Consider the following 27,906-nt stretch of genomic DNA (forward strand, 5'->3'; position numbering starts at 1 on the left):
AGGAGAGGCAGGGGCAAGGCTCAAGGGCAGACAGGTGCGGCACTGCTGGCAGGGCCCCACTCTGTGTTGGGCACGTGACATGCTGGGGGGAGGCACCTTTCCTATCCAGGCCTCCAGGTGATGGGAGCCCAAGAGGAGAGGGCGAGCTCAGAGAGGTCCAGGTGGCCTTGAGTCCCTGTCGAAGGTGCCAACAGGGATCATGAATAAGTGACGCATGGAGATGTTTTCTCTGAGGTGGAAGCCAGGGCTGTCGCTACACGGCCACAGGCCATGCTTTCACAGGCCTTGGAGCACCTCTCACAGTGCTGGCCCCCATGTCCCCATGTGGCCTTTTAAGTCATACTCGCCCTGACCCAGCCTCATGTTGTCACCCAGCCATTTAATGAGTGGCACCGAGGGCCCCTGTGCACAAAGCACACTGACACATGCCCCAGGCAGCGCCCTGCCCCCAAGGGGTTCCCAGGCAGACGAGCAGGTGAAGCTGAAGGGTGCGCTTGCCCACGGGCGTTCCTCAGGGGCCTGCTGGAAAGGTGAGCATCAGCTCTGCCGAGGTGTGAGGCCAGGACGAAGGCCCTTGAGTTCAGAAGTTCAAGGAGAGCTTCCCAGGCAGGTGCAAAGGCGTGGAGCGCGAGGCAAGTGTGATGTGGCTGGAGGTGGCCATGATGAGAAAGGCGGTGGAGGGTGTGGCCTGGAGATGGAGAAGAGGTCACAGGGTCCCGAAATGGCTGTGGTCGAATCCTCTGGGTTGACCAATGGCATGGAGGAGCGGGTGGTGAGGGTGAGGGGATGCAGGTTTTGGTAACTGGGGGGACAGTGGGGCACCCACTGGGCACAGGAGGACGGGTGCACAGGCAGGAGCCTGGCCGTGGACTTGCTGAACTTATGTGATGGGTGAACAAGGAAGGGCCCGGGAGGCAGTTGCACCTCTGGGTCTTGCCCTGGAGGCAGAGCCTGTCACTGGTGCTGCAGCCCCGGGACGGGGCCTTCTGGGAGCTTGTGATGTGTGAGGAGCCGGGGAAGAAGAGGACAGGAGAGCAAGATGGCTTGGAAGCCCAGGGAACGAGCAGCAAGGCGGGAGCGCGCCCGCTGGACTCAGCTGGGAGGAGTGACTGAGTGAGAGTGCCAGTGTGTGGTCTGTTGCGGGCAGAGCCCTCTTTCGGGAAGCGTGGGCAGGGGGTTGAGGGTGACTGCTGTGGGCCACGCTGCTGGAAGAAAGGCTGAGCCCTGTTCTAGGCTGCAGGGAGGCAGGAGGGGGTGGCCTTCAGCACATGCTTCGGGGTAAGCAAGTATGGAGGGAGCAGGCTCACCCCCTGACAGCTTAGGGGACTCTGCCGGAGTAAGGGGAGGGCTGAGGGATGGGGAAGTGGCCCTCTGCAGTGAGGCCCAGAAGCTGTGCTGGCCTGGGGTGGCACCTTCAGCCTTTTCTCCTCTCCCTTCCCTGTCTGTGCTGCATGGTGACACCCTCCTACCTACCTCTGTTCTGCAGACCAACATCCCCTTCCTGCAGAATGTGCTCAACAACCAGCAGTTCCTGGCAGGCACCGTGGACACCCAGTTCATCGACGAGAACCCAGAGCTGTTCCAGCTGCGGCCTGCGCAGAACCGGGCCCAAAAGCTGTTGCACTACCTTGGTCTGGCCCGAGACTGCCCTGCCCTGCCCTTCCCTCCCCACCCTTCTCCTCCCTTTCCCAATCCCTTGCTCCTACCTCTTTGCCACTCCCCATGACCAAAGAACTTCCTAGTGCCCTCTGCCCCTCACCCCTGCCCTCATTCTGGCCCTGCATCCTCTTGTCCTGCACCCTCCCATTCACCACTCTCCTTGCTCCTGATCTGAGAGACCCCACTTTTCCATCCACGTGGCCCTCAAGAGGTCCCCAGTGCCTGGTCCCAGGAGGCGCTGGCTGTGGAGAGGACAGGGGCCAGCTGGAAGCCCGGGGATCCTGGAGGGATGTGTCCCTGTCCCTGAGCCCAGCCACTCTCACTGCTGCCCTCTACTCAGCCTCTGCCCAGCCCACCCTGACCCACTGCCCACTCTCTCCCCAGGCCATGTCATGGTAAACGGCCCAACCACCCCGATTCCCGTCAAGGCCAGCCCCAGCCCCACGGACCCCATTGTCCCTGCAGTGCCCATAGGTAGGTGAGATCCATTCTGTCAACTCATGGGGGAGATAAGAGGTTGCCACCTGCAGGACGGGCACCAATGCCCCTGTCTACCCTAGGCCCGCCCCCGGCTGGTTTCAGAGACATTCTGCTGCGAGAGGGGCCCGAGGGCTTTGCTCGAGCTGTGCGGAACCATGAGGGGCTGCTGCTGATGGACACGACCTTCAGGGACGCCCACCAGTCACTGTTGGCCACTCGTGTGCGCACCCACGATCTCAAAAAGATCGCCCCCTATGTTGCCCACAACTTCAGCAAGCTCTTCAGCATGGAGAACTGGGGAGGTAGGCTGGCATGCTGCGCAGCACCTGGCAGGAATTGGGTGCCCACTGTGTGGCCAATCCCAAAGGCTTAGGCCACTGGGGACAAGCTAGAGACGTTAACACCAAGAACACCAAAGAGGAAGAACTGAAGAAGGCCCAGCCCCCTCTCTGGCCAGGCCTGGTGCTGGCACGAGGTTGCAGAGCTGAAACCAGGTGCATCCTGGGAGGCCCAGGGTCAGGAGGAGACACTTGCCTGTTAGTTAATTATAGCACAGAGATGCACAGAAGGTGGGATTATACAGGGGGCATAGAAGGGACACAAATGAGCCTGGTCTCCCCCGAGAGATCAGCCAAGGGAAAAATTTGTGGGGGTTGGAGCAGGGAACACAGGGACGGCGGAGATGAGCAGGACCTGGTATTGGGGCCAGAGGCTTGGGCTGCAGAGCTGGCTGCAAGGCCTGGTGGAGTTCCCCAGACACGCAGAGCTGATCTGGGCCTCTTGGTTCCTGTGCAGGAGCCACGTTTGATGTCGCCATGCGCTTCCTGTATGAGTGCCCCTGGCGGCGGCTGCAGGAGCTCCGGGAGCTCATCCCCAACATCCCTTTCCAGATGCTGCTGCGGGGGGCCAACGCTGTGGGCTACACCAATTACCCAGACAACGTGGTCTTCAAGTGAGCCTGGGGTGGGGTGGGCAGATACTACCTGTTGTGGCCCAGAGAGTACCGAGCCACGTCGTGGTGGCCTCTGTTCCCCACAGTGGGCCTGACACCAAGTCTCTCTGTGGCCACATGCAGCACAGGCTGCTGTTGGGAAATAATCGAGAAGTGTAGAATTGGAGTTGCAGAACTGAACAGGATTCGAAATTACCCCCTCACTCCTGGGGCAGTGGAAGGCCTGAGACTTGCCCGGGTCACTCGGTACAGGGCTGGGACTGGAACCCAGGCCTCAGGACTCCTTGCTCAGTGCCCTCTTCCGCAGGCTGCCACTGGCCTAGCTGATCCTCCAGGGCCTGGTCCACACTTGGGTGCCCCCCGCCAACGACCTGTGGATACCACACCCCATGCCAGGCCAGATCCTCAGATCTCATTCCCCGGGGCAGTAGAGTGGGTCAGGAAGGAGCCAGGGAAGACTGTTCAGAGGGAGGTGGGGTGGGGCTCAGCCCTGGGCTCTCTCACCCTCGCAGGTTCTGTGAGGTGGCCAAAGAGAATGGCATGGATGTCTTCCGCGTGTTTGACTCCCTCAACTACTTGCCCAACATGCTGCTGGGCATGGAGGCGGCAGGAAGTGCCGGAGGCGTGGTGGAGGCTGCCATCTCATACACCGGCGACGTGTCCGACCCCAGCCGCACCAAGTACTCACTGCAGTACTACATGGGCTTGGCCGAAGAGCTGGTGCGAGCTGGCACCCACATCCTGTGCATCAAGGTGCCTGGGCCACTTGTCCATCTCTCCCTCTCTGTCCCGACCATGCCCCCACCCACAGGCACATGTCCTGCCCCCTCTACCATCTCTCTCCCCGACCTCCTCCAGGATATGGCTGGGCTGCTGAAGCCCACGGCCTGCACCATGCTGGTCAGCTCCCTCCGGGACCGCTTCCCCGACCTCCCACTGCACATCCACACCCACGACACGTCAGGGGCAGGCGTGGCAGCCATGCTGGCCTGTGCCCAGGCTGGAGCTGATGTGGTAGATGTGGCAGCCGATTCCATGTCTGGGATGACGTCACAGCCCAGCATGGGGGCCCTGGTGGCCTGTACCAGAGGGACTCCCCTGGACACAGGTAGGAAGAACAGCAGCCCGTGGCCACACCCCTCTCCAATCCGCAGCCACCACCAGTCCCAGTAGTGTTGGACCTGCCTAGGATCCAGATGCCCTGCTCTGGCCTTGCCGCCTTCTGTCACCTGAGTCAGACATGGGACCTGAGCTAGCCCTGGGTCCTGGAGGAGTCATGCATTTCTAAGGCTTCCTCTGACTCTGGCCTCCCTGCAGAGGTGCCCATGGAGCGAGTGTTTGACTACAGTGAGTACTGGGAGGGGGCTCGGGGACTGTACGCGGCCTTCGACTGCACGGCCACCATGAAGTCTGGCAACTCGGATGTGTATGAGAATGAGATCCCAGGGGGCCAGTACACCAACCTGCACTTCCAGGCCCACAGCATGGGGCTCGGCTCCAAGTTCAAGGAGGTCAAGAAGGCCTATGTGGAGGCCAACCAGATGCTGGGCGATCTCATCAAGGTGAGCCCTGCCCAGCGCTCTCCTACCTGACCCAGCCCTGCATGCACCTGCTGCTGGCTGCCTTGAGGTGCCTGGCACCCTAACCTCCAGGGCCTTCTCAGGTGACGCCCTCCTCCAAGATCGTGGGGGACCTGGCCCAGTTTATGGTGCAGAATGGATTGAGCCGGGCAGAGGCTGAAGCTCAGGCAGAAGAGCTATCCTTCCCCCGCTCCGTGGTGGAGTTCCTGCAGGGCTACATCGGTGTCCCCCATGGGGGGTTCCCCGAACCCTTTCGCTCTAAGGTAGGGAAGGCCCAGCATGATGTGAGGGTGGGGGCTGGATGCAGGAATTGGGACTGACACTCCGCTTTGTTCCCCAGGTACTGAAGGACCTGCCGAGGGTGGAGGGGCGGCCCGGAGCCTCCCTGCCTCCCCTGGATCTGCAGGCACTGGAGAAGGAGCTGGTAGACCGGCATGGGGAGGAGGTGACCCCAGAAGATGTGCTCTCAGCAGCTATGTACCCCGATGTGTTTGCCCACTTCAAGGACTTCACTGCCACCTTTGGCCCCCTGGATAGCCTGAATACTCGCCTCTTCCTTCAGGGACCCAGGATTGCAGAGGAGTTTGAGGTCAGTGGCTCTGCTGCTTGTCCACACTCCACCCTGGCCCCCCAGCCCCAGAGCGCTGGAGTTTAGCTCGGCTGTCACTCAGCCTCACAAGCTTTGGGAGCAGAAAGGACTCTTGAGACCGGAAGCTAGGCCTTTAGGGACGAGGAGCCAAGGCCCAGTGTGGGGACTTCCTATGGCCAGGGCCGGGGGACTGCTCTCCCACCTTGGCCTCCAGCCCTGAGTCTGCGCACTCTTCCTGCAGGTGGAGCTGGAGCGGGGCAAGACGCTGCACATCAAAGCCCTGGCCGTGAGCGACCTGAACCGGGCTGGCCAGAGGCAGGTCTTCTTTGAGCTCAATGGGCAGCTGCGGTCCATCTTGGTCAAGGATACCCAGGCCATGAAGGTATTAGCCCCACCGCCCGGCTGGCCCTGGGGGAGACGTCTGGGCCCAGGATCTCATGTCCCTTCTGGCCTGTGTCTTTAGGAGATGCACTTCCACCCCAAGGCCCTGAAGGACGTGAAAGGTCAGATCGGGGCGCCCATGCCTGGGAAGGTGATAGACATCAAAGTGGTGGCAGGGGCCAGGGTGACCAAGGGCCAGCCCCTGTGTGTGCTCAGTGCCATGAAGATGGAGACTGTGGTGACCTCGCCCATGGAGGGCACTGTCCGCAAGGTTCATGTGACCAAGGACATGACACTGGAAGGCGACGACCTCATCCTGGAGATCGAGTGATCTTGCCCCAGACTGGCAGCCTGGCCATCCCCAAGCCTTCAACAGAAGCTGTGCTGCCACAGCAGGCCCAGGCCAGCCAGCGCCCGAGGCCAGCAAGGTCGGGCCATGGAGGTCCTGTCCAGAGCTGGACAGGAGAGACACCGCCTGCAGCGGCTCATTCCTTTCAGCCATCGTCCTTTCCTCTGGCGGACAGCTGCTCACATGTTCATCTCTTGCCAAATAAGGGTCTCCTCCTCACTGGAGACTACAAGTGGTGGGTCAGGTGGTCCTAGGACCCGGGGGAGGTTTAGGGGTCCTATCTCCTGGGGGAAGGGGAGATTTAAGATGTCCCAGGTCCTGGGAAGTTTGCTCAATAAAACTGGCTTTCCCCTGCCCTCCATGGTGGATGCTGTGCAGCCCCCCGGCCTAGTGCAGCCCCCAGCCCACACCACTCAGCAGTGGGTGGGCAGGTCAGTTGTGTCATCCTCTTCAGAGGGTAGTGAGGATGACAACTGTGGCCCTGTTTTAAGTCACTATTGGGTGCTTACTGTGTATACTCCCCCAACAGGACTAGTAGTACTGAACTTACTTGAGGGGTGGGGCCTGTTCTAAGTATTTAACACCTGTTAACTCAGGGAATTAACCTTATCCTCTTACGGACACAGAGATCAAGTCACAGGAAGATTAAGTAATTTGTCCAGGACTCCACAAGTAGTAAGAGACAGAGAGAGATGAAACCCAGGCCGTTGGCAGACTCGTCTCCCAGCCCCGCTGCTTTATTTTCTAAAACCCAAGGCCAGCGTCCCACCTCAGTTAGCAGGTAAATGCAAGCAGGTACCACCTTCTGGGCAGTGGGTGAGACCCTCGGGAATGGTGATCCGGCAGTCTTGTGCGTGCTCTGGATGTGAGAATGATGGCAGGAGGTGAGGGGGAGTCCAGGGTCTCAGGTTCTAACCCTGCCACTCCCCATGACCACCCCTCCAGACCCCTGCTCAGTTGCCTTTCCTGCAGCGGGGACACTAACCCTGCCTGCACCACTGCCCTCCTGCCCACAGGTAGGGGGAGGATGGGGAAGGGAGCAGGAGGCTGGGCAGTTCCTGAGATGGAGGGGTGGGGGTGGGGAGGCTGATGCAGGAAACACCAGCCTCTGGGTAGGAAGCACCCAGCAGGCCTCTGCCCAGTGCTCCCAGTGCCAGTCCAACCTCTGGGATGGCCAAGTCACAGTGGGCTTGAGCCTCTTCCTTTCTGGACCGCCAGGTCCCAGATGTACCCCAGGAGGCAAGTGACTGCGATGCTGCCCCTGCCATCCGGGTGGATGTCGTCACGGCCAGCCTGCAGGCATCGTGGGGCAGGGACTGCACATCCCTTTTCTTTCCCGCAGCGGCCAGCCTCAGGGAAGGGACCCTGGGACAACCTCCTTGAGCCTGGAATGGGACCTAAAGGGCTAACATTTCCTACCTGCCCCCCGCCCTCCCAGCCCACCACCAAGACAGTGTCTCGCTCTGTCGCCCAGGCTGGAGTACAGTGGCGTGATCTTGGCTCACTGCAATGTCCGCCTCCCGGGTTCGAGAATCTAATTTTAAAAGGGCACAGGCAGGGAAATGAGAGCCCTTCCAAAAATGATGGAGAGCAGGCAGAACACTCGCAGGTGCTGAGAAGGACCCTGGAGTCACCGTGTTGCTTGGCAAAGTCGCCGCCGCCCTCAGAGCTGCAGCCTGTGTTCTGGGTTCCTCTGGGGCAGAGGTCTGAGGTGGAGGGAACCGGGAAAGCCTCTACTTCTGGTGATTCAGGAGTAGGTTTCTCTCCCATTTGGGACCTATTTCCTCTTGTGAAAAACACGGCGGGCAGACTGGAGGTCCCGGCAGAGGCTTCAGGCCAGTCCTCCTCCCCTCAGAAGAGACAGCTCAGAGGCTCCATTGCTGAGGCCAGGGCCAGGGCCAGGGCCAGGGCCATGGCCATGGTTCCCTCCCTGACCCATCAGCCAAGCCACAGGCCCCAGGACGAGTGGGGCTCACAGCTGCTACCTGCAGTCTCAGACCCACCAACACTAGGACTTTGGGGCATGGCTCAGGAAGGAGGAAGCCACAGGCCCCCAGCAACCAAAGCTCCCAGCCCATTCTGTACTCCAGGGAACCACCTGCCGGGATGCACCGCCCAGATGTCACTGTTGAAGGTAGCTGGGACAGGTGGTGGGCACACTCCCAAGAGCTGCCTAGAGTCCTCACACAAGATCCCAAATAGACCGATTCCCAAAGGTCCAAGGCCATGTTACCCAAGTTAAATCTCTTTAATATCCCAATACAAAGTCCTGATGCAAAAAGACAATGAGAAAACCCAGGAAGTTGGGGGGTGGGGGTGGGGAGAAGTTTTATAAATAAAAAAACCCCCGAGCAGCTTTTGAGAGGCAGAGGAGCTAAGAGAAGCAGCAGTCCAAAGTGAGGAAGGGAGTGTGTGGCTCCTGGGACCTGCCCCTTGTCCCCTCACTCACAGCTGCTCGTAAACACCCCTTTCGAAAGGGGCTGCACCCTTTGGATATCTGCTCCTTTCTCTTGGTCCCTGGGATTCAACTAGCTCTGGCTTCAATCCCCTACAAAAATTCCTGAGATCTCGGGGACCCCAGCCAGTCCCTCCCCTGCAGTACCCCTTGGTGGGGAGGGCTGGGGAGCCGGTGAGAGTTCATATTGTATCCAGGAGCGTAGGTCAGGAGCACAGGGGAGCCTCTGAGTCCCCTGCCCGCTCCAAAAGCACACAAAGGGGAAGGCTGCCGTAGAGCTTAGGGTCCGTGAGGGGCTGGAGCAGAAGCAGGAAGAGTCCCACACCCAAGGCATAGCCTGCCAGCAGGGGCCGCCTCTGCGGGTGCTCCAAGGCCGCGCAAACAGCCGGGAAACCCATGTAATTGCAGAAGGAATGGCAGAGAACCGGCCCAATCAGGTGTCCTGGGGAAAAGAGACAGCAACTCAGGGAGCAGCCCTACCACCTCCTCTGGCCCTTCTAGGGCTAGTGACCCTCATCCCCTAAAACAGGAGATCAAGATCCCACTACCCCAGCCATCCACCCACACACCACGGCCTCTGCTCCTTTCCACCTCTCAGACCAGCCTGTCTCAAGGACTGGAATAGAAGAACTTGTTCCTAGAACAAACAGTATTCCCATTCTCCCACCCGCTCCTGTGGGCCCCCAGGGACCCATGAGGGACTGAGGACCAACCTGTGCGGATGAAGAGGAAAGCAGTGTAGGCACCGAAGACGGCTGTGTAGGAGAACTGGAACGCTGGAGACGGGGAGGCCGCGAGTGACCACACCTGCACGCCCTTCCTGCCCCCGCACTACACACCCATCAGCCAAAGATCCAGCATCCCCTCCACCCGGGGCAGTGGCTGCCTGCCCCACCACCTACAGCTGTCCTGCACCCCAACTCCCACGGTCAGTGGCCCCTCCAATACTGTAGCCCTCAGTTCCCAATTCCTTCTCCAGACTGGCCATTAGGGACATCATCACACACCCTAACCCAGACCAGCTAGCCAGGACTCACCAGCAGACAAGAAGATGTTCCCCACGCTGCTCTGGCGGAAACGCAGCTGCTCAATAATGTGGTGAAAATGGGCTGGGAAAAAGATGACAATCACATCACAGTCATTGCTCCCAACCTCCGTTCTAGGCCTGCCCCTCACACCTCAAGCCCCCTTCTCAGCTCTCATGCTGAGAACACACCAGGACCAAGTTGGCCAGACTCACCAACTCCAAAAAAGAGCGGGCAGGTGAACACAGCAGGGCCCAAGCCCATGCACGGTGCCAACATAGGCAGCATACAGGCCCGGAACACCAGCTCCTCTGTCAGGGGGGCGATCACTTGGTTCCGCAGCCAACGCATGTCTGTGAGGCAGCGGGCCCAGGAGCGCGGGGCTGCAGAAGGAATTCAGGATAAGCTGTGAGTGACGGGCTATCGGACAATGAGACCCCAGAGGCTCCAAGGGCTCCTCTCCCACAACTTCACCCTGGTCAAACTCAAGTTAGGCATCAATACTCCTGAGGACGGGGATGTGGACCCAACATAAACCCAATGTCTTGAGAGGACCTGAAGGGAAGGCATTAGATGAGGCAGGGCATCCTGGAAGTAAACTCTGGAGACACCAAAATTTAACCAAGACCAGCACTGGTTGGGGAAGCAGGGGACAGTGCTCTCTGGTCCACACCAAATACAGCTGGGGGTTCCCAGGGAACTCCTTGGACGTTGGGAATCAACCCTTAGAGGCCATCTAGCTCTGTTTCCAGTTTACTGATGAGAAAACACACCCAGAGAACATTTCACGTGTCCAGATCACACCCTGAGCCCGCTGACTCCCTGCCCCATTGTCCTGGACTGCCTGTGCCTACTTTTCCCTTCAGCCGTTAAGACTCACCCAGGACAACCTTCAGCCCATCTGCCAGGTCACAAGGGCAATCCATAGAAAGCTGCATCAGTGGGCCCAGGAAAAGAATCTGAGGGCAAGAAAACACTTTCACCACAACCCACCGCTTTTGCCCAGACCCTTGCCCATGCCCCTGAGACCCCAAGCTTGAAATCCTCTCAGCCAGGATTTCCAGACCATGCATACCGGAGAACCCTGGGGCCATCTCAAAAGCCCTGTCTCCCATCAGCCAAAAACTGAATACAATCAAGAGGAGTCCAAAGCACTGCGCATCAAGCTGATAACAAAGACCAGAAGAAAAAATACAAAAGGAGCACTCACCATGGTCAGCAACAGGGGCAGCAGCGCCGCTGGGAAAATGCCCTCCAGCCTGAAGCCCATCAGGGTGAGCAGGGATGTGCCTGGCTGAGCCACAGGAAAGGGGGCATCAGTCTTGCTTCCTCCCCTAAAGACCCCTGAGTTCTCTCCCCCTTTGCCCCGCCTCCTTCGCACCTGGATGCCTGTGAGTTCCCTCCAGAGCAGCACGCACAGGGGTGAGAGACTGGACACCACCAGGACGCTGGTGAAGCGCCGCTTGATGACGGCGGGATGGTCCCTACGGAGGGGACAGTAAGTTCAAGGGGCCCGCGGCTGCCCATCAGCGCAGCCCCGCCCCCGGCTCGCCCAAGCTCCGCCCGCAACCCCGCCTCGCAGGGGCGCGGGTTCCGGCCGCGCGCAGCCCCCGCACCTGGGCAGTTCGCTCTTCCAGACGTAGAGGCTGCCCACGTAGGAGCAGGCGAGGCTGAGACAGGAGAACACTGACACCCAGCAGCACAGCCCGGGGCCCGGGCCGCCCAGCGCCGCCGACTCGGGCGGCCGCTCCGGCCGCGACACCGACAGCAGGCGCAGCCCATCCCCGCCCAGCGCCGCCATTGCGCCCTGACCCGCGGCGCGCACCAGTGACGCAGTCCCAGGGAGGTGTGGGTGACGTCAGGCTGCGGCGCGGCTCCAGGCCCCGCCCCACCCGGGCCCGACGCGGAAGCAGACGCGGAAGCGGCCTCGGTGAGCGCGGAGCAGCTTTATTAAACAACGGGGCAGCGGCTGCCCGCAGCCTCCGGCTCGGTGGGCACTTGCGGAAAGGGACCCGGCTCAGGGCCCAGGGCTGGGACTCAGCCACTCCGACAGGTTGGAGACCTCCTGCAGCCACAGCACGTCCTGCGGGAACAACGGGGCCCGGAGTGAGGACCCCTCGGCAGCGGCCTGTGGCCCGCACCTCCTGCCGCACCCTTCCCTGCGCAGCGCTCGCTCAGTTACCTTCAGGCGGCTCCCAGGGCTCACCCTGCCCGGCGCCAGGGCCCTGCCGTGAGCCTTAAAGGCCGCCCTTCCGCTAGGAGTGAGGGGGGCCGCGGTGGCCTCCGGGCGGCGCGGGGCGGCCTCTGATGGGCTCGGGGCCCTGGCGGAGTGCAGAGCTCGCATCTCCTCCATGCGGAGGCTGCCCCTCTTGAGCCTCTTGTTTTCTGCTTGCCCGTTGGTATCTAGGAGAAAACAAGCCACCTTCATCTTATTTTCATGGCCCTGTGTTAGGAAGACCCTTGGGTAGGGGGGAAGCTTGGGGGGAAGCCTGGGAGAAAGGGCGCCGAGGGGCTCTTCCCACCGCATCCCTGTCAGCAGGTCCCATCCACACCAAAACCCTGCAGCTCCGGGCGCTTCAGGAGCAACCTGAGGCTTCAGAGAGGTTTCAGGGCCTCCCTATTCTCTCACCCGGGCAGGAGATTGTCCCGAGCCCTCACTTGGGGGACTCGGGCCGCTCAGTAGCTTTCTGCACACAGATTCTTCCTGGAGTCTGCACTGACAAGCTCCCCTCCCTGCCAGCCTGTCCCCCCATCACCTCTCTGGCCTCAGTTCTGTCTCCCTTAGTTGCTCACGTTGCATTGGGCGGTGCCCATAGGCAGCTTTCCTACTCTTAACTGATTCATTTGTCAAATTAAAGCGAGTTTAGATGGATAGATTCTTCCGGAGCAGGTCCTGGGGATGTAGATCAATGAGCTTTTCCCTAAGAGAAGCTCACAGATGCTAGGAGGGATGCAAACCTGTGTACAAAGCCCAGGGTTAGAACAGAGAAGGGAGCCGACCACTTCTGCATGTGAAGAAAGGTTCCCTGAGGAGATAACCTGAGCTGGGCTTTTTTGTTTTTTTGAGACAGGGTCTTGCTCTGTTGCCCAGGCTGGAGTGCAGTGGCGCAATCCTGGCTCACTGCAGCCTGACCTCTTGGGCTCAAGCGATCCTACTGTCTCAGCTTCAGCTTCCCGAGTACCAGGGACCACAGGGGCGTGCCACCACACCAGCTAATTTTTTTACTTTTTGTAGAGATGGGGGTCTCACCGTGTTGCCCAGACTGGTCTGAAGCTGTCCTCCCACCCCAGCTCCCCAAAGTTACGGTATTACAGGCATAAGCCACCACTCCTGTCCCAGAGCTGGGTTTTGAAGTATGAATAGTGATATGCCAGACAGACAAGGGAGAGAAAGGGAATTTCATGCTGAAAGTTACGCAAGTAATCTTTATGCAAAGGCATAAAACAACCTCCTACATAAATGTTTACTCTATAGATGGGGTCTCGCCTGTCACCTAGGCTGGAGTGCAGTGGCACGATCATAGCTCACTGCAGCTTTGAACTCCTGGCCTCATCCTCTCGAGTAGCTGGGACTAAAGGCACACACCACCATGCCGGGCTAGAAACAGATTTTCATCTGTAAGAGACAGGAAGCCAATAAAGAGTTTTAAGCACTGGTGAAATATATTGGTAATTTTGTACTTCAGAAAGATTGTTCTTTCAAAGGTGTGGCTTAGATCAAACTAGAGACAGGAAGACCTTAAGAGCCCACTTCGACAAAAGTGAAGACAGTGGGGATGGAGGCGTCACCAGGAATCAGAAGTGTTCATCAGGCCTAAGTGACAGGCCTTGGTGAGCACCTGGATGTGGGAGAGGCCTCTTGGCTGGGTGCAGTGGCTCACGCCTGTAATCCCAGCACTTTGGGGGGCCGAGGTGGGCAGATCACGAGGTCAGGAGATCGAGACCATCCTGGCCAACATGGTGAAACCCCGACTCTACTAAAAATACAAAAATTAGCTGGTTATGGTGGTGGGCACCTGTAGTCCTAGCTATTCAGAGGCTGAGGCAAGAGAATCACTTGAACCTGGGAGGCAGAGGTTGCAGTGAGCTGAGATCATGCCACTGCACTCCAGCCTGGGCAACAGAGGGAGATTTTGTCTCAAAAAAAAAAAAAAAGAATGAGAGTCCTCTTGAATTAATCCAAGATTTCAGATGTGATAAACTGGACAGTGTGCTATTAATCATGACAGAGACCAAAGTCTCTTTAGTCAGGAGAGAGGAAACTGAGGTACCAATGGGACCTCCATGAGGAGCTGCCTAGTGAGCAAATGAATCTCCCAACTGGCGCTCAGCAGAGGCCTTGGCTGGTCACACCAATTTGAGAGTCTTGAGCCCAGAGGCAGGGGTCAGCAGCTGGGATGGAAGATAGCTGGGTGGGAGAGCAGGAGAAGCACTATTTAGGCATGACCAGAAGAAAGTAGGTGAAGAGAAAAGCCCAGAGGGAAAAACCAGGCGAGTCATAGTCTTACAGTGCCAAATTTTGCGCATAGTTCAGATACAATGAAGATAAATGCAAAATTTGGTAATTAAGAGGCCTTCCCTAAGGGGAGAAGTTTCAGAGGCCACAGAGAAAGCAAGTACCCTAAGTGATGGAGAGAATGAGAGGAAGAAAGGGAGACAGGGTGCATGCAGCTTGTGGTTTTGAGACCCTTGGATGAGATTGATGGAAAGAGGTGGAGGAAATTCAAGGTCATGGGAGATTTTCTTCTGACAAAATGAGAGCTTGACCTGCTGAGGGAAAGGAACTCAGAGGAGAGCTGAAGGTGCAGCAGTGATAACTGATGCAAGCAGGTCCCGAGAAAGCAGGAAGATGATCCCACTGTGATCCCACACTGATGAGGTTCTGCAGTGGAAGGGTGCAAGTTGGGTGAGTTTACTGAGAAAAGAGATCAGTAAGTAGGAAGCAGGAGGCAGAGACTGGGTAGATTTTTTAAAGAATGGAGTAGCCACTGAGGGGCAAAGGCCAGAAAAGCAAGGGGAAGGACTGACAAACCAAAGGCTCCTGAGTGGACCAGGGATGGATGGTGGCATCAACCCACAGTTTGGTGATTTTCTTCAGCAGGGCTGCCCATGTGAGTCAGAATGGATGCTGATGAGAGCCACAGGTCTGTAGGGCAGAATAGCCCAAGCCATCCTCCAGGGGTTCCACCAGATTATAAACACCTAGATTTTAAAGCTTATGTTGCACACTGGAGAAAACACGGGCTTTGGAGGCGGCAAGCTGAAAGTCATTACCTCCTGTTAAGCATTCTGCCTGACCTGAGCCTGGGTCCTCTGGTTTGTTAGGATCCATGCCTCCCCCCACCCCCAGAAGGGCACTGTAAGGACTAAATGAGGTAAGGTCTGTGGAAGACCCCAGCATCTTTCCAGCGTCCACAGAATTAAATGTTAATTTTTTTCCTTGTATGGGAAGATACTTATTCTTTTGTCTCTTCTGACTGCATAAATACTGAATTGTATGTATCATACTTGCATTTTTTAAAATCTCCAAATCTAAATTTATAAAAATAGATTCTTTGCTTTGTACAAGCGTTCACAGCAGGGTTCTTTTCAGTAGCAACAGCCCCCACAACATTTAAAACATGGTTCAGCTGACAGTGATTTCAGGGACACATCTTAGGCCTAAGCATAAATGTGTTGTAGTTGTGACCCTAGAAAGAGGGATTTACCAACCAAGCATAGGTGCTGAAGTCACAATCCCCAACTTCCCTTGACCCAGATACTGTTTTATCTGAAGGACTCAGGATCTGTCGGAGGGCATCCCTGCTAATTCAGCTCTTCCAGAGACAGAAGAGCTAGGCTGCCTGGGTTTGAATTCTGGCTCTGTCATTTACTGGCTGTGTAGCCTTGGGTAAGTTTATTGTTATCTGTGGGCCTCAATTTCCTCATATGTAAAATGAGAGTTAATAACAGTGCCTATAGCTCCTAGGATTGTTTTGAGAACTAAGAGCATTAGTACATTTTAAAAGCTCAGAATAGTACCTGGCACCTCTGCTAGTGACTGAACGTGAGAGCTGCTGTACCCCTGCTGCTGCAGGCTGGGAAGGCTGTTTAAGTATTGCGAGAGACATGTATGGAGAAAGGACTTCGGTATAATTGCCATCACAACACATGCACTGACACTTCCCCATAACACACATTAAGAGTGACGTGGTGCCTGCTCTTGGGAGCAGCCTCCAAATCCCAAATCATAATAGTAACCAAAATGAGGGGAGCTGCAGCGTCAACCCCAGTGATCAAGAAAAGATGTGAAGGAACCACCTGGATTCAGGGCACTGAATCTGCGTATTACCTGCCCCCATCCCATCGTGTGCAGCTATCTGTAACTGCACAAGACTGTATTACAAATTTCTAGTCCTGTCCTAACATCTTCGGGAGGGAATAACTGCTGCTGCCTTGAAGACCCACAGTGGCAGCAATAGCTCACTAAATTGCAGAAGGACGCCGCTGTAGTAGAAGGTACAATGGAATAGTTTGAAAGTTTGAACTCACGTTTTTTACTTCCCCAGCTGCAGTCCAGGGCTCACTTGAAAAGCTAAAACCTTACCTGCTAGGAGCTCCCGGCTGCTGTTATCAGGTACGTCCTCAGTGCCCTGGGCTGAGTCCTTTTTCTCTAGGGTTAGCTGCTTAAAAAAATTAGAAATCCTAAGTGAGTTTTGCAGAAACATGAATGAGCCCTAGTGAAAAAGGAGTGTGCCTGGTGGCTTCACTGACCTCACAAGGTTGTCTGCCCTCACCTGGAACTCCTTCTTCCTCCTGGCTCACGAATCTCCCTACCCACCCTCTAGTCCTCAAGGTTTCCCTCTGTGGATCCTTCTGCACTCTGGCCACTCACGGCACATCCTTTCTTCTCTGAGCTCCAGTCTCTTGGCTACTGCCTGCCCATTCCTCGGGCTCTGCATACTCTGCAAGTATCCTGTGTGCCCGTTCATCAAGTAATGTGCATATGTCCATTTTCTACACCCTAAATCCCTTCAAAGGCAAGGGCCATCATGCCTGTATCACTTTACAGCTACCTGAGTGCCTTACACAAGGTAAGTTTGAGAAAGTCAAACCTGGGAAGCCACAGGATGTATTCTATAGTCATCTGTAGCCTCCTAGAGCCCTGCCACACTGGTTAGTTCAATAATTTGCACAGAGAAAAAGAGATTCTTACTGAGACCAGGACCCAATTCTCCCAGCTCTTTTTCAAGAATACAGATGTATAAAAATAGATATCCTCTTCTTAAAATTAAAAATTTGTGGCCCGGCGTGGTGGCTCATCCCAGCACTTTGGGAGGCCAAGGCAGGCAGATCACCTGAGGTAAGGAGTTCGAGACTAGCCTGGCCAACATGGTGAAACCCCGCCTGTACTAAAAATACAAAAATTAGCTGGCCATGGTGGCGGGCGCCTGTAATCCCAGCTACTCAGGAGGCTGAGGCAGGAAAATTGCTTGAACCTGGGAGGTGGAGGTTGCCGTGAGCTGAGATCACACCATTGCACTCCAGCGTGGGTGATGAGTCAGACTCCATCTCAAAAATAAAATAAAATAAAATAAAAATTTGTGCTTCCTGGCCGGGTGCGGTGGCTCAAGCCTGTAATCCCAGCACTTTGGGAGGCTGAGGTGGGAGGATCACAAGGTCAGGAGATAGAGATCATCCTGGCTAACACGGTGAAACCCCACCTCTACTAAAAATACAAAAAAAAAAAAAATTGCATTGGGAGTTATACCTGATGTAAATGATGAGTTGATGGGTGCTGACGAGTTGATGGGTGCAGCACACTAACATGGCACAAGTATACATATGTAACAAACCTGCATGTTATGCACATGTACCCTAGAACTTAAAGTATAATAATTTAAAAAAAAAAATACAAAAAAATTAGCCGGGCGTGGTGGCGGGGGCCTGTAGTCCCAGCCACTCAGGAGGCTGAGGCAGGAGAACTGCGTGAACCCGGGAGGCGGAGCTTGCAGTGAGAAGATGGCGCCACTGCACTCCAGCCTGGGCGACAGAGCAAGACTCCATCTCAAAAAAAATAAAAAATAAAATAAAATTTGTGCTTCCCAGGAACAAAAGTGAAAAGTCAATCCACAAGAATGGGAGAAAACGTTTACAAATCATACCTGCTAAGGAACTTTTATCCAAATTAAAGAACTCTTTTTAAAATTTATTTATAGCCCAGGCATGGTGGCTCATGCCTGTAATCCCAGCACTTTGGGAGGCTGAGCCAGGCGGATCATGCGGTCAAGAGTTTGAGACCAACCTGACCAACACGGTGAAGCCCCGTCTCTACTTAAAATACAAAAAGTAGCCGTGGTGGCTCACACCTGTAATCCCAGCTACTCAAGAGGCTGAGTCAGAAGATTCACTTGAACCCGAGAGGCAGAGGTTGCAGTGCCCAGATCAGTCTACTGCACTCCAGCCTGGGTGACAGAGCAAGAATCCCTCTCAAAAAAAAAAAAAAAAAAGGGCCGGGCGCGGTGGCTCAAGCCTGTAATCCCAGCACTTTGGGAGGCCGAGACGGGCGGATCACGAGGTCAGGAGATCGAGACCATCCTGGCTAACACGGTGAAACTCCGTCTCTACTAAAAAAATACAAAAAACTAGCCGGTAGGCCGGGCGCGGTGGCTCAAGCCTGTAATCCCAGCACTTTGGGAGGCCGAGACGGGCGGATCACGAGGTCTGGAGATCGAGACCATCCTGGCTAACACGGTGAAACCCCGTCTCTACTAAAAATACAAAAAAAACTAGCCGGGTGAGGTGGCGGGCGCCTGTAGTCCCAGCTACTCGGGAGGCTGAGGCAGGAGAATGGCGTAAACCCAGGAGGCGGAGCTTGCAGTGAGCTGAGATCCGGCCAGTGCACTCCAGCGTGGGCGACTCAGCGAGACTCCGTCTCAAAAAAAAAATTTGTATTTTTTGTAGTGACGTGGTCTCACTATATTGCCCAGGCTGGTCTTAAACTCCTGGGCTCAAGTGATCCTCCCACCTCAGCCTCCCGAAGTGCTGGATTACAAGTATGAGCCACCATGCCTGGCCCAGGGTAAATAACTCTCATAACTCAGTAATTTAACAAATCAATTTAAAAGTGGGCAAAAGATTTGAATAGACATTTCTTCAAAGAAGATATATAAATGGCCAGTAAACACATGGAAAAGATACTCAGCATCAACATCCATTAGAGAAATGCAAATCAAAACCACGAAATTACTTCACATGCACTAGAATGGCAATAAGAAAAATAATGACAACAGTTAATGAGGGTATAGAGATACTGGAAGCATCACACAGCACTGGCAGGAATGTAAAATGGTGCAGACCGTGGAAATCAGCTTGAAAGTTCTTTAAAAAGTTAAAACATAGTGGTACCATATGACTCAGCAATCCTACTCCTAGATAGATACCCAATAGAGTTACAAGCATGTCCACACAAAAGTGTTCGTAACAGCATATTCATAATAGCTAAAAAGTGGGAAAAAACTTGTGTTAATCAACTAATTAATGGATAAAATGTGGTATATCCATACAACGGACTATTATTCAGCCATAAAAATGGATGAAATTGTTATATGGTACAACATAGATGAACCTTAGAAACACGCTAAATGAAAGAAATCACATAAAGGCCGCATGTTGTATGGTTCCATCTATATGAAGTGTCCAGAATAGGCAAATCCACAGAGATGGGAAGTATACTAGTGGTTGTCAGGGATTGAAGGGAGAGGGGAACTGGGACTCACTGCGAACAGCTACTGCTAATGGCATGATGGAGATGTTCTGTAATTTAGTGGTGATGGCTGCACAGCATAGTGAATATACTTAATGAGTTTTATTCTTTAAAGTGGTAAATTTTATGGTATATGAATTATCTCCATAGGAGACCTATCATATATTGTTTGCTAAAACAAATTTTAGTTCCCAAGTAATTACATTCCAAGGAACATAGGAAGGGCAAAAGTAATACTAAAGATGTGAAGGAAGAGAGGATATTTTCTAAACATTTTTATCTGGAGAGAGAATTTTTTTTTTTTTTTTTTGCTTTAGCTTGAAAAATCTTTTTTTTTTTTTTTTTTTTTTTGAGACGGAGTCTCGCGTTGTCGCCCAGGCTGGAGTGCAGTGGCCGGATCTCAGCTCACTGCAAGTTCCACCTCCCGGGTTTACGCCATTCTCCTGCCTCAGCCTCCCGAGTAGCTGGGACTACAGGCGCCCGCCACCTCGCCCGGCTAGTTTTTGTATTTCTTAGTAGAGACGGGGTTTCACCGTGTTAGCCAGGATGGTCTCGATCTCCTGACCTCGTGATCCGCCCATCTCGGCCTCCCAAAGTGCTGGGATTACAGGCTTGAGCCACCGCGCCCGGCCTGAAAAATCTCATGTCATAGATAAATCTTTCTCCTATCTTGAAATTGGTCTTATCAAGGAACTACCCACATTGAGATATGAAGCTCTGGGCCTCTCTGGGAGCCTTGCATACCCTTCATTAATCACCTGGTTCCCCAGATAAGACAGCCCTGACCTCAGGATACACCTCCTTGGATTTAACATTCTATGGGACATTTATTTCTAGTCTACCCCTCCCCTCACCCACCGGAAACAATGCCTTTCCTTAGAAAATTGCCTCCTTGTTACTACTCCTGCTCATTCTGGGTTTAAATTCTCAGTCCCTACATACACCTATGACACTAAACCCTGGAGTACTATCTTGTTCACTCCATCCTGGCCCACAGTCTCTGTTCCAACATTCAGGCTTAAAATATCCACTCTTAGCCAGGTGCAGTGATGCATTCCTGTAGTTCCAGTTCAGGAGGCTGACACAGGAGGATCACTTAAGCCCAGGAGTTCGAGGCTGTAGTGCACCATGATCACACCTATGAATAGTCACTGCACTCCAGCCTGGGCAACATAGCAGGAACCTGTTTCTAAAAAAATAAAAACAAAAATAATACCCTCTCCATTCCTGCATGACCTTTCCCTGAATATATTCACTCTAAATACACACTCCCTCATTTTTTTAGTTCCTCAATAGAGCATATAATAGGTGATTTTCTTCCCTATTACTCAAGAGGTCAGCTATTCTACCTTTCCTGTTTAGAAATGGAAACAGAATGACCCAGAGGTGAAAGAATTTGACCTATCATCCTTAGTCTTGTAGTTCCAGCTGAAGCCACTGGGTGCCACTCTTGTACCACTAACAAGTTAGTTATCACTAAATGGCCATTACCAGAGGGAAACCTGATGGGGATGTTGAGTGGAGAAGCATGGGTTCTACTCAATGACCTGGATCACTCATCTGCCCTTGGCTTGCAACCCAGTCCTCTGTGTTAACAATATTACCAGGCTTTAGAGCCAAGAGATCTCAGTACAAATTCTAGCCTTGCTATTTACTGACTATGTGATTCTGGGCAAATTATGAAAGTTCTGTAATCAGTTTCCTCATCTTTAAAGTGGGAAAACTATGACCTAACTTATAACATCTTTGCAGAGATTAAAATGAAAATCTCGGCACAGATTAGGGATTCAGTAAGTGTTCCTTCTTTCCAAGACCTATGACTACTGGTAAGACCTTGAGTTCACTAGCCATCTGCCAAATTAATTGGGCTATGAATGGCCCTGAGGCTATGAGCCATGACTATAGCAAAAGAACAGGGTAAAAGAGGTCAGATCTTTTTTTTTTTTTTTTTTTTTTTTTTTTTTTGAGACAAGAGTCTTGCTTTGTCACCCAGTCTGGGGTGCAGTGGCACGATCTTGGCTCACTGCAACCTCCACCCCCTAGGTTCAAGCAATTCTCATGTCTCACCCTCCTGAGTAGCTGAGACTTACAAAGCATGTGCCAGCAGACCCAGCTAATTTTTTTATTTTTAGTAGAGACAGGATTTTGTCATGTTGGCCAGGCAGGTTTCAAACTCCTGACCTCAAGTGATCCACTCCCAGAGTGCTGAGATTACAGGAGTGAGCCACTGCGCCTGGCCCAGATTACCTTTTTTAGGTCTTACTGGGGTACTACAGAGGCCCAAGTAAAAGGAATTCAGAGGCTGAAACACTCCTAGATCCTGAGGAGTCCCTCTGCCCATATATCCTGGGTTCTATGATAACAGCACATGCCTTACCCTGAACCTGTCCCTAGAAAGCTGAAGACGTAGATGGCTGTAGTGAACTGCATTCTCCCCCACCCCAAATATGTCCAAATCCTAACCCCCAGAATTTGTGAATGTGAGCTTGAGAAAAGTCTCAAATTGTAATTCCAGATCGCAGGATGGGATCAGCCTGGATTTAGGGTGGGCCCTAAATCCCTAATTACCTGCCTGTAATCTCAGCACTTTGAGAGGGCCAAAAAGCGGCCAGATCATTTGAGGTTAGGAGTTCAAGACCAGCCTGGCCAACATGGCAAAACCCTGTCTCTACTAAAAATACAAAAATTAGTCGGGCATGGTGGTAGGCGCCTGTAATCCCAGCTACTCGGGAGGCTGACGCAGAAGAATCACTTGAACACAGGAGGTGGAGGTTGCAGTGAGCCGAGATCGTGCCACTGCACCCTAGTCTGGGCGACAGAGCAAGACTCAGTCTCAAAAAAAAAAAAAAAACAAAACAACACAGATTTGAGAGATAGGGAGAAAGCAATGTGAAGATGGAGTTACAGTTTGGAGTTATGCAAGCTACAAGAAACCAAGGAACAGTTTTTATCAGAAGCTAGAAGAGGCAAGGCAAGGAAGCACTCTCCTCTAGTAACTTTGGAGGGAGTGTGGCCCTACGAACACCTTGATTTTGGACTTCTGGCCTCCAGAACTGTGGCAGAATAAATTTGGGTTGTTCTTAAACCTTCAAGTTGATGTTAATTTCTGACAGCATTCCCAGGAAACTGATATAATGGATTTTAGCTTTATTTGCGCAAGGCATGGACAGCAGCTTTCCAAGTCAGAGGGAAACTGGCAAGAGTATGTGCGGTGAAGCAGCTGAAAGGAATGGCAGACGCATTCCTGGGAAGTGCATCCTAGAAAGCACAGCCAGCCATGAAAGGTATGGTGAAGGCAGCACTGACGGCTTTACTGCTGCTCTGTGCCTCTCTGGTCACACTGAAAAGGAGGATGGTCAAGTCCACGAGATGCTTTGATTCTTGGGTGCCTGGGCACCTGAACTTCCCCACCCAATCAGGCAAGCAGAAGTACAAGGTACAGAGTAGATGCAGTGGAGGTACCAAAGGCCGTTACTCATTTTCTTAGAAATAGTGTCATAGTTTTTATACCTATTGAGATATAAACTGAGTAAACTGCATATATAGAAAATGTACAATTTTTTTTTTTTTTTTTTTTTTTTTTTTAGTCTCACCCTGTTGCCCAGGCTGGAGTGCAGTGGCATGATCTCAGCTCACTGCAACCTCTGCCACCTGGGTTCAAGCAATTCTCCTGTCTCAGCCACCCAAGTAGCTGGGATTATAGTGGTCTGCCACCACGCCCAGCTAATTTTTAAAATATTTTTAGTAGAGACGAGGTTTCACCATCTTAGCCAGACTGGTCTTGAACTCCTGACCTCGTGATCCACCCATCTCGGCGTCCCAAAGTGCTGGGATTACAGGCTTGAGCCACTGTGCCCGGCCAAAAATGTACAGTTTTTAAGTACACATGTACATACCTGTGAAACCATCACAGTCAACAAAATGAACATACTCATCTCCCTGCAAGTGTCCTGCTGTCCTTTATAATCATTCCCTCCAACTCTTCCACCTCCCATCCTCTAGTAACCACTGACCTGTATAGATTAGTTGGCATTTTATAGAATTATATGTAAGTGCAATCAAACAGTATGTACTCCTTTATTTCTCCTTTTCATGCGCCATGCTACTCAGAGATTCATCCATGTCACTGTGTGTATCAATAGTTCTTTCCTTTTATTGCCACATAGTATTCCTTTATATGAATCTATTACAATTTGTTTATCCATTTCCCTGTTGATACTGGGTTGTTTCTCATTTTGGGGGCTATAACAAAAGGGCCATGAAGATTTGTGTACAAGTCTTTGTGTGGAGATATGCTTTCATTTCTCTTGGGTAAATACCTAGGAGTGAAAGAACTATTCGGTCATAGGATGGGTGTGTATTTAACTTTTTAAGAAACTGCTGTTCTCCGAAGTGCTTGTACCATTTTTCATTTCCACAAACAGTGTATGTGAGTTCATTCTTCCACATGCTTGTCAACATGTGGCATAGTCAGTCCTTTTATTCCAGTGGTGTGAAATGATTACCTCATTGTGGTTCTTTGAACTTTTGTTGCGACTGATGATGTTGGGCATCTTACATCTTTATCTGCCATTTGTGTATCTGTAGCTTCTTTTGTGAAGTGTGTTCAAATATTTTGCCCATTTAAAAAAACTGGGTTGTGTTTTTATTAATGAGTTTTAAAAAAGAGTTCTTTATATATTGAGGATATTATGGTAAGATTTTTAAACATTCAATTTTAAAAATAGATACAGAACTATCAGGTGCATGGGGTACTTCTTCTTGAGTGAACTTCGTATCTTTCAATGGATTTGTCCATTTCATCTAAGTTGTCAAATGTACTGTAAAGTTGTTCAAAATATTCTGATAATCCTTTTAATATCTGATGCTACCTTTCTGATTTCTGATAGTGACAATTTGTGTTCATTCTTTTTATTCTGATTAGTCTGGCTAAATGTTTATCAATTTTGTTAATCTTCTAAATGAGCCCCCTTTTAGTTTCATTGATTTTTCTCTATTGTTTTTTCTGGTTTCTATGTTACTGATTTCCATTCTGATCTTTATTATTTCATTTCTTCTGTTTAATTTGTGTTTAATTTGCTCTTCTTATTCCAGTTTCAGTTGGAAAGTGGTATCATGGATTTGAGCCTTTTTTTCTTTTCTAACACAGGCATTTTCCCCTCTGAATACTACATCAGCTGCATCCCACAAATTTTGATAATTTGCTTTTCCATTTAATTAAATTAAAATATTTCTAATATCGCTTTGATTTCTGTGTTTAACTCATAGGTTATTTAAAAATGTGTCATTTAGTTTCCAAATATTTAGGGATTTTCTAGATTTCTGTTACTGATTTTGCTGTAATAATTCTATTATAGTCAGAAACATACTTTTATGACTTAGATCCTTTAAAAATGTATTGAGACATATTTAATGCCTTAGAATATGTTCTATCTTGCTAAAAGTGCCTTATGCACTTGAAAAGAATGCATATTCTTCTTCTGTGGCTGAACAGAGTGTTTTTATAAATGCCAGTTAGGTCAAAGTGATTGAAAGCATTGTTCTGACTTTCTGTCTCTACTTATCAAAACTATCAATTATTGAGAGAATTATTGTTGAAATCTTGAAATATAATTTTGGATTTGTCTATTTCTCCTTATAGTTCTATTAGTTTTATGTATATTTATTTATTTTATTTATTTTTGAGGCAGGGTCTCACTGCCACCTAGATTGGAGTGTAGTGATGTGATTTTAGCTCATGGCAACCTCTGCCTCCTGGGCTCATGCAATTCTTCTACCTCAGCTTCCCAAGTAGCTGGGACTACAAGTATGTGCCACCATGCCTGGCTAATTTTTCTCTTTTTTTTGTAGAGACGGGGTTTTGCCATTTTACCCAGGCTGGTCTTGAACTCCTGGGGTCAAGTAATCCACCTGCCTCGGCTTCCCAAAGTGTTGGGATTACAGGCGTGAGCCATCATTCCCAGCCCCCCTGTATCATGGTTTTGTTTGTTTTCTTTGGGACAGAGTCTCACTGTCGCCCAGGCTGAAGTGCAGTGGTGTGATCTTGGTTCACTGCAACCCCTGTCTCCCGGGTTCAAGCAATTCTCCCGCCTCAGCCTCCTAAGTAGCTGGAATTACAGGCGCATGTCGCCACACCCAGCTAATTTTTGTATTTTTAGTAGAGACGGGGTTTCACTATGTTGGCCAGGCTGGTCTCGAACTCCTGACCTCAGGTGGTCCACCTACCTCGGCCTCCCAAAGTGCTGGGATTACAGGCATAGCCACCACACATGGCCTGTATCATGTTTCCCCCCACCCCCCACCGCTGCCCCATGCTTCCCCAAGACAGAGTCTTACTCTGTCACTCTGGCTGGAGTGCAGTGGCATGATCTCAGCTCACTGCAACCTCTGCCTCCTGTATTCAAGCAGTTCTCCCTCAGACCCCCCACCCCCTCCGAGTAGCTGGGATTATGGGTGTGCGCCACCATGCCAGGCTAATTTTTATATTTTTAGTAGAGATGGGGTTTCACCATGTTGGCCAGGCTGCTCTCAAACTCCTGACCTTGTGATCCCCCCACTTTGGCCTCCCAAAGTGCTGGAATTACAGGCATGAACCACAGTGCCCGGCCTGTATCATGTATTTTAAAGCTCTCTTAACATATGCATGAAAGAGGAAAAAAGAAAAAAAGAAAAAAAATGTGCATGAATGTTTAGGACTATTGTCTTTGTGATTAATTGATCTTTTCATTATGAAATCACTCTCTTAATCCCGGGTAATATGCTTTGATCTGAAATCTACTTTGATATTACAATAGCTTCTTCAGCCCTATTTTATTAGGGTAAGCATGGCATATCTTTTTCTATACTTTGAATTTTTTTCTGTCTTTATATTTAAAGTGAGATTCTTGTAGATGCATGTTGTTGGCTCTTGCTTCTTTACCCAGTCTAACAGTCTCTGCCTTTGTGTGTGTGTGTGTGTGTGTGTTTCTTTTATTATACTTTAAGTTCTAGGGTACATGTGTACAACGTGCAGGTTACATATGTATACATGTGCCATGTTGGTATGCTACACCCATTAACATTAGGTATTTCTCCTAATCCTATCCCTACCCCCTCCCCCAACCCCACGACAGGCCCCGGTGTGTGATGTTCCCTACCCTATGTCCAAGTGTTCTCATTGTTCAGTTCCTACCTATGAGTGAGAACATTCGGTGTTTAGTTTTCTGTCCTTGCAATAGTTTGCTCAGAATGATGGTTTTGCTCAGAAAGATGGTTTCCAGCTTCATCCATGTCCCTACAAAGGACATGAACTCATCTCTTTTTTATGGCTGCATAGCATTCCATGTGTATATGTGCAACATTTTCTTAATCCAGTCTATCATTGATGGACATTTGGGTTGGTTCCAATCTTTGCTATTGTGAATAGTGCCACAATAAACATATGTGTGCATGTGTCTTTATAGCAGCATGATTTATACTCCTTTGTGTATATAACCAGTAATGGGATCACTGGGTCAAATGGTATTTCTAGTTCTAGATCCTTGAGGAATTGCCACACTGTCTTCCACAATGGTTGAACTAGTTTACAGTCCCACCAACGTGTAAAAGTGTTCCTATTTCTCCACATCCTCTGCAGCACCTGTTGTTTCCTGACTTTTTAATGATTGCCATTGTAACTGGTGTGAGATGGTATTTCATTGTGGTTTTGATTTGCATTTCTCTGATGGTCAGTGATGATGAGCATTTTTTCATGTGTCTGTTGGCTGCATAAATGTCTTCTTTTGAGAAGTGTTTGTTTGTATCCTTCGCCCACTTTTTGATGGGGTTGTTTGATTTTTTTCTTGTATATTTGTTTAAGTTATTTGTAGATTCTGGATATTAGCCCTTTGTCAGATGGGTAGATTGCAAAAATTTTTCTCCCATTCTGTAAGTTGCCTGTTCACTCTGATGGTAGTTTATTTTGCTGTGCAGAGGCTCTTTAATTAGATCTCATTTGTCTATTTTGGCTTTTGTTGCCATTGCTTTTGGTGTTTTAGTCATGAAGTCCTTGCCCATGCCTATGTCCTGAATGGTATTGCCTAGGTTTTCTTCTAGAATTTTTATGGTTTTCTAGGGTTTTTATGGTTTTAGGTCTAACATTTAAGTATTTAATCCATCTTGAATTAATTTTTGTATAAGGTGTAAATCTCTGCCTTTTAATTGGATTATTCAGACCATTTACTTTTTTTTTTTTGGAGACAGGGTCTCACCCTGTCACCGAGGCTGGAGTGCAATGGTGCAATCCTGTTCACTGCAACCTCTGCCTCCCATTCTCAAGTGATCCTCCCTGCCTCAGCCTCCCAAGTGGCTGAGACTACAGGTGCACATCACCACACCGAGCTAATTTTTTTTCCTTCTTTTTGAGACGGAGTCTCGCTCTGTTGCCCAGGCTGGAGTGCAGTGGTGCAATCTCGGCTCACTGCAGCCTTCGCCTCCTGGGTTCAAGGGATTCTCCTGCCTCAACCTCCCCAGTAGCTGGGACAACAGGTATGTGCCACCACACCCAGCTAATTTTTGTATTTTTAGTAGAGACAGAATTTCACCATGTTGGCCAGGCTGGTCTCAAACTCCTGGCCTCAAGTGATCCACCTGCCTTGGCCCCCCAAAGTGCTAGGATTGCAGGCGTGAGCCACTGTGCCCGGCCTCAGCTAATTTTTTTTTTTTTTTTTTTTT

The 27,906-nt window shown here is 51.3% G+C and overlaps 2 protein-coding genes across 5 annotated transcripts in view; one reads left to right on the forward strand and one right to left on the reverse strand.

Annotated features, from left to right (window-relative positions):
- The window catches only part of PC (pyruvate carboxylase), a 109,562-nt gene extending 103,213 nt beyond the window's left edge, over window positions 1-6,349 (forward strand). For 2 of the 3 annotated variants that reach the window (XM_025357315.1, XM_025357314.1), the window contains 11 exons: window positions 1,487-1,631; window positions 2,044-2,133; window positions 2,220-2,441; window positions 2,935-3,091; window positions 3,604-3,844; window positions 3,950-4,199; window positions 4,409-4,653; window positions 4,755-4,934; window positions 5,012-5,260; window positions 5,502-5,642; window positions 5,724-6,346. In XM_025357315.1, the coding sequence (XP_025213100.1) occupies window positions 1,487-1,631; window positions 2,044-2,133; window positions 2,220-2,441; window positions 2,935-3,091; window positions 3,604-3,844; window positions 3,950-4,199; window positions 4,409-4,653; window positions 4,755-4,934; window positions 5,012-5,260; window positions 5,502-5,642; window positions 5,724-5,972 (2,169 nt within the window). In that variant the 3' untranslated portion in view covers window positions 5,973-6,346. Of the gene's footprint in view, window positions 1-1,486; window positions 1,632-2,043; window positions 2,134-2,219; window positions 2,442-2,934; window positions 3,092-3,603; window positions 3,845-3,949; window positions 4,200-4,408; window positions 4,654-4,754; window positions 4,935-5,011; window positions 5,261-5,501; window positions 5,643-5,723 lie in introns of all 3 variants that reach the window. The other variant, XM_025357313.1, reaches the window with a different exon arrangement.
- A 1,864-nt stretch (window positions 6,350-8,213) lies between these two features.
- The window catches only part of RCE1 (Ras converting CAAX endopeptidase 1), a 109,756-nt gene continuing 90,063 nt past the window's right edge, over window positions 8,214-27,906 (reverse strand). The window contains exons 1-10 of one of the 2 annotated variants that reach the window (XM_025357308.1): window positions 15,492-15,567; window positions 11,653-11,873; window positions 11,087-11,553; window positions 10,852-10,954; window positions 10,681-10,764; window positions 10,351-10,429; window positions 9,686-9,853; window positions 9,483-9,554; window positions 9,159-9,221; window positions 8,214-8,887 (exon numbers count right to left, since the gene is read on the reverse strand). In XM_025357308.1, the coding sequence (XP_025213093.1) occupies window positions 8,652-8,887; window positions 9,159-9,221; window positions 9,483-9,554; window positions 9,686-9,853; window positions 10,351-10,429; window positions 10,681-10,764; window positions 10,852-10,954; window positions 11,087-11,271 (990 nt within the window). In that variant the 5' untranslated portion in view covers window positions 11,272-11,553; window positions 11,653-11,873; window positions 15,492-15,567 and the 3' untranslated portion in view covers window positions 8,214-8,651. Of the gene's footprint in view, window positions 8,888-9,158; window positions 9,222-9,482; window positions 9,555-9,685; window positions 9,854-10,350; window positions 10,430-10,680; window positions 10,765-10,851; window positions 10,955-11,086; window positions 11,554-11,652; window positions 11,874-15,491; window positions 15,568-16,056; window positions 16,133-27,906 lie in introns of those variants that run through there. The other variant, XM_025357307.1, reaches the window with a different exon arrangement.

The sequence above is a fragment of the Theropithecus gelada genome, chromosome 14 (assembly GCF_003255815.1).
Source record: "Theropithecus gelada isolate Dixy chromosome 14, Tgel_1.0, whole genome shotgun sequence".
NCBI lineage: Eukaryota > Metazoa > Chordata > Mammalia > Primates > Cercopithecidae > Theropithecus > Theropithecus gelada.